We start from the raw sequence: 10918 nt of genomic DNA, 5'->3' as shown, positions 1-10918 counted from the left end.
GTTTGAACTTTCAGTTTATTTACAAGATCACCAGTTACAGTACTGTATATGGAAAGCTGTGTGGTTTAACCTAGTAGTTACAGCAAATTACTAATGGCTGGGCAGATTGGATTCAAATCGCAACCACTCTGACTGACGAAGTTAATGGTTCCAATCAGGCACTGGTTCTGTGACTCCAAGAGATCTTCCACTCTCTGCCCTGTGAATGCACCTCAGTCTGGACCTGAACGCTCTCTGCCATGTATACCGCTTTTCCCTCTGCATCATAAAACCAGTCTGTTAAACTCAATCTACAATCCAATCTGAAAAAGGCCATCACACACAAATCAAAGATCCCCTTTACGTGTCTTGTTTTGCTATTTCTGAATGAATTCACCGTCGCAATATTTCCCTGACAGTCTAATATATGCTCAGCCTATGTATTTCTGTTCTGAAGTCAGTGTTTTGGAACCTGCCTCTTGCCTCCTTTCCCTCGGACGCTCTTAAAAGAAGCTTGATCTTTCTTTTCATTGAATGCCACTGGCTCTTACTTTTGCACGACCAGGAAATGATTAAAAAAAAAACATAAATGGTGGTTTGAGACCCTTAACTAACTCACTATTAACAATAAACAAAAAGCATTTAATGAAGTGTCTGTGGGTAGCTTTACAGGCTAGACAGCAATAAAACTTGTTTTTTTTTCTCTTTCTCTCTCTCTGGATCCCCTCCAAAATAGTGAAGGCCTGATCTGCAGGAGGTAACCGTCCTTATTTTAATCCAATAAGATTTTCAAATCCTACAAAGAACTGACACCACTTACAAATGTGAAGGAACCTTCTGATATCCAGGTTCTTCTCATAACTGAGGGCAGAACAGATAGAAACATAATAAAAGTGGTGTTCTCCTGTTTAAACCCCAAATTAAAAACACAAAAATCCATCACAATTTGACTAGATATCCTTCAACTTATTTAGCTTCTTTTCGTCTCAAATTTTACCAAAATGATATCATTTTTTTATTGTTTGTTTTTACAATAAAAACCGCATTACACGTCTATATACAACGTTATACTCTGCAAAGGCAACAAAACGTAGTCTGTAGTAGCCTTTTTTTTTTTTTTTTTTTTAAAGTGCAGGGTCTTGTAAGCAGAAGATCGGTGGTTCAAATCCGTGCTCACTCAATGGGTGAGGCAGAGCAAGTCTCTTGAGCTCATTTTTTTCGGGTGAGACGTTGTTGTAAGTGACTCTGCTGCTGATGCATAGCTTAGACCTAAGTCTCTGTAAATCGCCTCGGATAAGTGTCTGCTAAATAATTATAATTGATAAATATTACAATAAGTTATTAATTATTTCTAAAACTAATACATAAAAAAAGCTCTTCAAGTCTCTTAAGTTTTTTGTTCTTGCGGTTTTATCAGCCTGCAAAATAAAGTCCACGTCTGGAGATGTCATCATTTCAATTGGACACAGACAGCTATCCTTCCATTGTGACGAAAATCATCTTTTCAAGAGTGGCCGTGAAAGTCCTGCACAGTAGGTGGCGCACAACATCCGCGTTTCGAGGTGTATAGACAGTAGTTTGACTCTTCTACTGATCCGTAGTTGTAGTCCCGTCAGTTTCAAAACCCCGAGACGATGACAGAAGGAAACACAACAACGAGCTCTGCGATAACTATTGAGGACGTGCAACACCTGGTCAAGAAAAAAGATGAAATAGAAGAACAGATTAAAGCTTACTATGACGTTCTGGAGGATGTAGGTGGTTTGTACGTGCCGTGTTTTTGTGATAGGTGCGCGGCATCAAGACTGCCCAGCCAGGCCAGAACAATGTACCAGTCCTGCACCGTGATGGAGTTTTGCAATTCTTGAACCTGAAAATTTTCCAGTTAATTCTGTATAGCGCAACACGTATCGGTATTGTGTTTTACAGAGACTCGTGGACAGGGCCTAGTTAGGAAAACAAACAAACACAAAAACAACTTCATCATTTTAGATGTAGATCTGGCAGATGTCAGGTTCTGAAAATGTTATGATACAAGTGAGTGGTTTATAGTACTCTATAGTGAAGCCAATTAACTTTTTGTTTTGTTTTGTTTGACAGCAAAAGGGTGTTGGCATGACTGGGCCATTAGTGGATGCAGAGGGCTTTCCACGAGGAGATATTGACCTCTACCAAGTCCGCAGTGCCAGACACAACGTCGCGTGTATGTACCATGTAATAATACTAATACAAACTGAAAGTGTTAATAACTACTCTTCAAACCTGGCCACAGCCACCGAAGCTTGGTCAACACCACCAACACTATATACCAGCCAATATTATCTAACAAAGGTAACATAACATCATACCAGCATATTACAGTAGCTTCTGGTTAGCCATCTGCTCCGAAAACTATTTTAATGGCAGTGCAATCAGTCTCTGCTATGAATGATGTGATTTGTTATATATATATATTAGGTTTGCAGAATGACCACAAGGAAATCATGCAGCAGATTGAAGAGGCGCTGTACCGGCTGCACGCCTACGAGAGAGAGAAACGTGAGAAGGACGAGACCCAGGCTAAAGCAGAGGCGCTGGAGCAGAACCGGCCTCTCCCCCGTCCCTTCGCTAAAGTGGACGCTGTCACGCCGGGCTCCCCAGCCAGCATGTCTGTAAGGACAGAAAACTCAAATCCATCTTTGAAAAGCTCACTGGAAATACTGACTGGATACACCTATTGTATGCTCATAGTCATTCCTAATTCCCCTCCTCCCCTTTACCCAAACTGTCTTGCTTGATCTTTCCCAGGGATTACAAATTGGGGATGAGATTTTTGAATTCGGCACTGTGAATTCTCAAAACTTTCAGAACCTACAGAACATTGCTTCAGTGTTGCAGCACAGCGAGGGGGTAAGTTAGCACACTAAGTAAGTCCTAAGTAAAGGTGAAATGTAATGAGTAATCTAGTGGCAGGTAGCAGCATTTCAGTTATTGTTCTGCACAGTTTTTTGCTAGTTTAATACTATTAAATTATTTGACTTAATTTGCTTACAAATAGGAGCGTTCTCTGCTTTTAAACATACTGGCGAGGGCTGTATGTAAGAGTCAATTATTTTACTTATTATTGAACATGTCGTGTCCCCCCCCCCCCCCCCCCCAAGAAACCCCTGAGTATAGCTGTGATCCGCAGTGGAAAGAAGGTACACTTGGGGCTGACCCCACAGCGATGGAGTGGAAGGGGTCTGCTTGGGTAGGTATAATCCCTGTACCCCATTTTTATAATGCTGCTTTTTACAGAAGGCTGCTTTGAATATGTATTTGGAAGTGCAATGGACAGTTCTGTGCAAGGGCAACGCATGCCCTGTGTTATTACATAGCCCTTGAAAGCAAAGCCGTTTCAATCACTAGCTTGAGGATTCACTTCATATTTCCTCTCGAGGCTGTTTTCATTTTTCCAAACCCTTTTGAATCTGTTGTGTGCTTTTGTTTTGTGTGATGTGTGACTCAGATAGTTCAGACCACCATGCTTCCTCCATTTGTAACCTGTGACAGATTCAAACACTTGCAGCCTTGCCCCCCCCCCCTTCTAAACGTTATCTGACACACGCTTGAAGACACGGACAAACTTAAAACCCTAAAGCTGTGTGAGTCTTTCACACCCCTGTAATGAATGTCCTTTTCTCTGTCCACAGCTGCAGCATTCTCCCACTGCAGAGATAAATACGAGCGAGGCATCAAAACCACAACATCAGTAAATGCTCTTCAAAACCTGCCACTGAGCCGTTTTATTATTTAATAAGGGAGCAGTTGGACTGGTTGGATTCAGTGGTTATGCTGTGATGTGTGAATGATTGCTTCTGTTATAGAATGGAACCACATTGCTTTTGCCAAGACACCTGGACAGAGCTGCTACCTGTACAGGGACCACGTCTGTAACTAGCTGCTACATCTCAAGAGCCGAGTTCAGGATTGACTGACATCATGCTAGGTAGTGCTGTGCAAAAGAACAATAAACACTGTTTTGCACATGAGCTTTGTAAATGACATGTGGTTTGTTGCATTTGATTCAATTGCGTTTGCTGTATTTTTTAATAAGGAGTTGTGTAACAAGGGCAGGCTGGACAGCTCACAGTAATTTCGTATCTAGATAGTAAGAACATGTACTACCAATTTTTAACTTGCATCTTTATTGAGCATGCAATGTAAAACAGTACAATTCCAGTAACAAGGATTAGTGTATCAGTAATCTAGCAAGTAATGGCTGCTACATTGGGGTAATAGAAGATACATTTCAATGGCCTATGTTTTCCCCTATGAGCAAATTGCAGCTAAATTGCCCCTTCATAGTACATGGGCAATATGAAAGCTAACAATGTTATCAGGGGTAGCTTATGGGATGGTCTATATAGCCTCTGTGTGGCCGTTCGCAGTCAGTATTGTGAGGTTTCCTCTTGCTTCCTGGTCTGCTTCAATAGCTTCAAACAAGGACTTGAAGTTTCCCGCTCCAAAGCCCTGCCATGAAGAGAAATCCTAACATTATTGCACCAAGAGTAGGGGTGTTGGTATTATGTATTAAACAGTGACCAGCTTTAAATGACATTTTAATTTTTTTTTACTTTTTGAGACACATGATTCGACGCCCAGACTAGATTGTCATTCTAGAAGGGCCAGCGCCATCTAGAGCACAGCTATGTATTGTCAGCAATCCAAAGCAGTACCTGTTCAATAGATGCCACTGGCTCTTACTTTTGTAACTTAAACAGGAAATGATAAATAAGTGGCTTTGTATTATTTAACCATTAAGTACAATAGTTAATGTGTAGCTACTGTAGTTAACAGAAATTAATAACACGGACCAAAATGTCTGTATGTAAATCAGGTGGCCATAAATTATACTATTTAAATAATAGTGACCTGGTGGTTGTTTCTCTGGATCACCTCCAGAAATAGTGTTGGTCTGTCCTGCACAGGTTTGGTGAAGATCTGGAGGAGATAACCTTCTTCGTCAAAATCCACAAGGATTTTCAATTGCTACAGAAAACAAGGTGAAACGGACTCAATTTGTGAATCTGACAAAACCCTCTAATAGTCTGGGGAGATGCTTCCCCCTCACATAACAGAAATCGGGGCTTAGGTGACCTGTCAATCAAAATAAAATAATGAACTGCTAAATTTTCTTTTTTTTTTTTTTTTTTTTTTTAATACATTGCGCATCACTGTAGCTTATGTGCAGAGATTTACAATTATTAATTTTTTTTTTTTTTTTTTTTTCCCTAAATGCTCAAAGTCCTGTTCTGCCCACCTCCAGCATATCAAGGTCCTCATTGATTTTGGTTTTTGATCCTCTGAGCTTCTCCCTCAGCTGTTTATAATAAGTATCTGGAACTGTCATGAACTCCATCCCACGTTCCTTCAGGTTTCTAATCTGAAAATCAAGAATTATTTCAACTGCATAAACTGTACAAACAGTACAGTATGTAGGAGTAAAACATCTGTAGGTATATTGTACTACTCTGACCAAATTAGAGCTCTTTTAAAAAATATATTATGCACCACACACATTAAGAAAAAGGGCTTTGACAGATCTAAAAATACTAATATTAACAAAATCTAATACTGGAATGAGCTTTAGTGTATATTTAAAAAGGATGTTACCCCTGATAGTGCTGTGTGTTTATACTTGAATTGAACAGGCTTGTTTGTGGTTACATTTGTAATAATGTTTTTTTTTCAATTTTTTTATGAATCCCAGAGGAACAGACTCACAGCTGTGATGATATCTGAGGTGTTCATTGCAATGTGCTGGACTCCTGGGCCTCCGTAATATTCAACATATTCCTGGATCTGCGATTTCCTTTTCCCCATGGCGGGCTCGTTGATTGGCATCTTGATGGTCTCCTCGTGGTTGGCCACCACGACGGAGCGGAGCGCGCTGAAGTCTGTGTGGAGCTGCTTGTCATCAACAGACCAGAAACGGTGGAACAGCAGGTTCTTTTCATACCTGACAAAGCAAATGATGAACTCTATATGCCATAAAGCAAATGATCAGTCTATAAAAGCACACTCTATATGCCATATAAAAACGCTTTCCTCTTCCATGATTGAAGAACAAAAGTGTAGTGTAGCTTTCTGTTTACAAATGAACTGCTCACTAAATTCATTTATTCACTAGGTGTACCAGAAAGGAGTGAGCTGCATAAAGCAGAATCCACATTTCTAGCTTCACATGCTTTGCATCAATGATCTGCTGGAACAGGTCTGGCTTCTTTCATCTCTACATTCCATTCAGCAGCTAACACAGCTGTAGGGCCTCTCAGATCCCAGGGGGGTATTAACAAAACTAGCAAGGTCAGCCTGTGCTTTTTCATTGAGGCAGTAGGTAAAACAGGAACATTATAATAAATGTTATGTGTAGTTGGACAATACTTTTTTCAGTCACAAAAAAAAAAAACAATAATGTGCCATGCTTCTTGTCAAAAGTGTTTGAAATGCATTTTTTTTTCACATGGAGAAGAACAGTACATTCTTATAAGCATGAGAAAGTCAACTGCAAAATGGCTTCCCCATTCTCAACCACTAAACAGTATTCTCTTTCAGCCTTTTCCATCATTTCAATGAAAATCCCAGGCTGATCGTGAATTGAAAACAAGTAACGTACAGGTAGATGTATTAGGACAGCCAGTATTTTTGATTGTGAGCTCTGCTATAACCCTATAAGATAGAGGTTTGTTGCGTTGTTTATTTCCTTACCAATCCACTACAGGGACCAGCGCAGTGTCTGGCTGGTTTCCCACTACGTGGTCAATGAAATTCAGCTTCCCACTCGGCCTGCAGGAAAAGGAAGACAGCTGACAGAATGACTAATAAAATCACTAAAATCACTACTTTCAAATATACTTCATTGAAATCATGTTGTACCTCATCAGTCAGTTTGTATGTTTAATGCACGTCTGTGTATTTTTACATAAAAAAATGTAAAGGGAGTAGTGTAGGCATCTATACAGTAACGGTATGTCATTTACACAATGAAAACAGATCCAGCACTGAGCCGTGGAAACACTCACAGTGTGTCTAGTAGAGGATCCCGGAAAAGAGGGGCTTCAAACCCTGGCAGGAAAAGCCCTTTGTAATCCATCCTCTCCACAAGAGTGTGGGTCGTGTCTCCGTACTGCAGGAGAAGAATCTCACTCGGGACATAGAACAGCAACAACTACTGCAAATCTTTAGACATTTACTTCAATATTGGCCCTGTTGTCCACTACCTTATTTATTAATGCAGGTTTGAAATGCATCCTGACTTGGGCAAGGGTGCTCACTACACATAGACAGCAGCTTCACAAGAACTTGAAGCGCTTACTGTCTGGATCACAGCTAGCTTCACTTTCCAATGCTTATGCTTACTGTCTGGATCACAGCTAGCTTCACTTTCCCATGCTTGTGCTTACTGTCTGGATCACAGCAAGCTTCACTTTCCCATGCTTACTGTCTGGATCACCTCAAGCTTCACTTTCCCATGCTTATGCTTACAGTCTGGATCACAGCTAGCTTCACTTTCCCGTGGTTGCACTTACTGTCTGGATCACAGCACGCTTCACTTTCCCATGCTTGCACTTACTGTCTGGATCACAGCGAGCTTCACTTTCCCGTGCTTGTCTTCCTCTATAAAGGGTTCCTTCACAATCACAGCCCCTCGTTCTCTGGCTTTCTGTGTGGGAACCAAACAGCATAATGATTTAGCACGACTTTGCCAGGCAACAGACATTACGTTACACTTTCTTTTTTTTCATCTTTTTTTTTTTCTAGTCAATAAAACAATTCCAAGGATGCCTCGCAGCTGCAAACCCCTCGCTGCATGGTAAAGGGTGTTACCAGGCTACTGACCCCTGGTGGTCTTTGCCTGCATGACTTTGGGGCTCATTTGATCACAGCAGGATTTTATTGAAGCAATTTACATGCATTTAGCTGCAATGCCAGGATACCCAACTGGTGGGTGGTGGATGCAGTCCACCCATTCCCTGTGCTGTAAAATGCACCAATCCAATCCACACAGCAGCAATGGGTATAGGCTGGCCATGTACACCCCTTTCATTCATGCAGCTTCCTATATTTAATGCCACTGCATTTCGAGTTAATGGCAGTGAAGAGTTTAATGTCGCTGTTTATTGTTTTGGGTACATATAGTACTTTTTTTCCTACTTTCACCTGAAGAAGAGACCTTTGAGACCTTCGATTGTAAATAATTATTATTTAGTTCGTCCAATAAAAGGTATTACTTCTCCTTCTCGTTGTCTAGTACCTGGACCAGAAAGTCACAGTCCTTCACAGTAAATGCAACATCTTTCACACCGTCCCCATGCTTCACTAAGTGTGCTCCCATTTCTAAACAGGGAAAAAGCAAAAGCAAAAAAGAAGTGAGGCACAAGAGAAGCTGTATCTGAAACAAAATAAGAAAATGTAAGCGATCAATTGCACTTATTTGCTGATATTTTTGATCCTGTGTAACATCCTGTGTTGGAAAAGCAACTTCAAAAGCCAGCATTTGATAAGTGCCATGCATTACATGTTCTATAGGTAATATATAAAAAAAATATATATAGATTATTTTGAAATAATCGGGATTACAGGAATAAAAAAATCACCCTTGTCGACCTGGAAATGCATCATTAGATATGTGCTATACATTTCTCCTTACCTTCATTCCCTGGATTTAGTGGTGATGAAAAAACAAAAATGATCTGGAATAAATAACGAAGAGCAGTCAAAAAAAGTTTTGCAACAGCTTTATTTGTATTTGATATATGTGCGCCACTGTCTCTAGTCTGGACGATGAAAGGACAGCCTACCTTGTCCTGCTTCACAGCGTGGCACACCACCTCCCTGCTGCCCGTTTCCAGACCCTTATACCCCACGGGCTCGAAGCCCATCTTGTTACAGTAGAAAGAAGCAGCCTGGGGAACACAGTCACCCACAAATCGTTATGAATGCGCAGCCCAAGCAGGTCACTGCAAGCCTTTCTCCGTCCTGTCATTTCCACAACCTTATACCGCCAACCTAAACACGGCCTTAATTCGGGAAATCTCTTTGTTAACTAAATAATAATAATAATAATAATAATAATAATAATAATAATAATAATAATAATAATAATAATAATAATAATAATGTATACTTAGCTCATCCTTTCCAAACAAAGAATATATTTATACTTTTTAACATGCTTACACAAGGACATTATAAGTGTATTTATAATTATAAACACTGTATATAATGTTGTTACAGTTAGGAGAAGAGCGGTGTGGTTTTAATTAATTGCGGGTATCGGCTGACTGTGCTGTCTGTTGTTCAAATCCTCCCCTCTCGCAGCCAATGGCAGCCTTTCTCTGGAATAAACCTACAGCCCGTTGCCTCCCCCATCATCCCCTCAAAAAAACATCTTAAATTATGCACAAAAAAGAAAGAGAAAACCAACATTTCAGGGCTTACCTGCTTAGCATTGCCCACCCAGAATGTAAGATGGTCAAAGCTGACAAACCCCCCTCTTTCATGCTGTAACAAACATTTCATTCAAACAAACATCAACATTTCAGAATAAAACACTTGTGGTGAAATGTATTTAGGTAGCAATCTGTGTGTAACACCAAACTCTTGAAACACAGACGGAATCCAACGATTAGCACTGTGTAACACAATTTTTGTTCCTGGGTAGTAAGTGTTATTTCCTAATGCTTACGCCTCAAAAGTCTAAGAAATGGCTATTATTCCCCACAAACTTTGCTTTTGTGACCAAGACAGTGATATTTTGAAATATCACTATTTCCAATGAGAATACTGTAAATGTACAGTATAATTGTAAATCTCGAAAAACTACTCACTTCTAAATCTTTTGTAGTCATTTCTGTATTACTTTAGTATAAATACATGTTAATTTGGATTCATATGTTGTTTTTTTCTGAGTTTATGTGAACGAAAAGACGCAAAAGCTCCCGTTTTCTCATTGGAAATAGTGATATTTTGAAATATCACTTTCCTGGTCACAAAAGCAAAGTCTGTGGGGAATAATAGCCATTTTCTATACTTTTGAGGCATAAGCAATTAGGAAATAACACTTACTACCCAGGAACAAAAAAAAAACAAAAAAAAAATTGTTACACGGTGTTATCAATCCGCTATAATTGACTTGGACATTCGGAACTATAAAATATACGTTAGTTTTTTACGCCATACGACATAGTAATTGTATTATTTTATGTGTGTGTGTATATATATATATATATATATATATATATATATATATATATATATATATATATATAGATATATAGATAGATAGATAGATAGATAGATAGATAGATAGATAGATATGGAAATTGTGTTATTTATTATAATATAGCGCCTACTTACCTTTTCTCCTTTGCTGGTGTACGTAGTCTACAATGAAATAAAAACAACAATAAGCAAATGGAGTTGCAGAAAGGGTGGAGGGGAGGCTGCGCCGGTCATGGTAATTTCTGGCAATTTGTACTAGTAATAACAAACCCCCAAAAGGGAGATTTTCTACTGGACTGTCTTGCTCCAAACTCTATTACTATATGCGTTCTGTTGCAACTTCTGCTTCACCCCTATATAATTGTTACAATGCTACAGTACCGTTCAGGTGGTCCTATGCAGATATTAGCTATTAAGTCCCTTCTCTACTTCACAAACTGCACGGAGCATCGAGCAGTGCATGCAATACAAAAATACAAATCAAACGAGTGTATAACGAGCGACTTACCATGTTGAAAAGAGTAGGATCCTTCTGCCGCTTTAGTTAGTATAAAGCGAGAGTTCTGGTAATAAAGTGACTGGAGAAGACCCGCCTCTTTTCATGACTGGAATAATGCGGCGCTGGGAATGGTTTTTCATATATTATGGGATGTATCTTGGTGATCAATCTTATCTTATTGGGAACAGTTTAGCC

At 39.6% G+C, this 10918-nt stretch overlaps 2 protein-coding genes across 2 annotated transcripts; one reads left to right on the top strand and one right to left on the bottom strand.

Annotated features, from left to right (window-relative positions):
* Positions 1-1567: 1567 nt before the first annotated feature.
* Positions 1568-3989, top strand: LOC121297233 (26S proteasome non-ATPase regulatory subunit 9-like). The gene is made up of 6 exons (XM_041223400.1): positions 1568-1733; positions 2080-2182; positions 2437-2630; positions 2767-2868; positions 3120-3208; positions 3651-3989. Exons 1-6 carry the CDS (start codon positions 1614-1616, stop codon positions 3676-3678), a joined length of 636 nt encoding a protein of 211 aa, XP_041079334.1. The 5' UTR covers positions 1568-1613; the 3' UTR covers positions 3679-3989.
* Positions 3990-4128: 139 nt separating this feature from the next.
* hpdb (4-hydroxyphenylpyruvate dioxygenase b) lies at positions 4129-10824 on the bottom strand. Its single transcript, XM_041223399.1, has 13 exons — positions 10733-10824; positions 10360-10386; positions 9442-9504; positions 8802-8906; positions 8651-8693; positions 8255-8337; positions 7574-7663; positions 7023-7126; positions 6709-6786; positions 5725-5959; positions 5261-5383; positions 4873-4989; positions 4129-4470 (listed from the first exon to the last, which is right to left on the bottom strand). The coding sequence occupies exons 1-13, from the start codon at positions 10733-10735 to the stop codon at positions 4360-4362; spliced, it is 1182 nt and encodes a 393-aa protein (XP_041079333.1). The 5' UTR covers positions 10736-10824; the 3' UTR covers positions 4129-4359.
* Positions 10825-10918: the final 94 nt, after the last annotated feature.

This window comes from Polyodon spathula, chromosome 22, assembly GCF_017654505.1.
Source record: "Polyodon spathula isolate WHYD16114869_AA chromosome 22, ASM1765450v1, whole genome shotgun sequence".
Lineage (NCBI taxonomy): Eukaryota > Metazoa > Chordata > Actinopteri > Acipenseriformes > Polyodontidae > Polyodon > Polyodon spathula.
This window is presented reverse-complemented; position numbering and strand designations above follow the sequence as displayed.

Excerpts from the sequence above, each read along its gene's own strand:
- LOC121297233 (XM_041223400.1), top strand. The coding sequence starts at position 1,614 with ATGACAGAAGGAAACACAACAACGAGCTCTGCGATAACTATTGAGGAC. Across the intron at positions 1,734-2,079 it reads ACTATGACGTTCTGGAGGAT|CAAAAGGGTGTTGGCATGAC; the intron begins GTAGGTGGTTTG and ends TTTGTTTGACAG. Across the intron at positions 2,183-2,436 it reads TGCCAGACACAACGTCGCGT|GTTTGCAGAATGACCACAAG; the intron begins GTATGTACCATG and ends TATATATATTAG.
- hpdb (XM_041223399.1), bottom strand. Across the intron at positions 5,960-6,708 it reads CTGGTCCCTGTAGTGGATTG|GTATGAAAAGAACCTGCTGT; the intron begins GTAAGGAAATAA and ends TTGCTTTGTCAG. Across the intron at positions 4,990-5,260 it reads AGGACCTTGATATGCTGGAG|CAATTGAAAATCCTTGTGGA; the intron begins GTGGGCAGAACA and ends TGTTTTCTGTAG.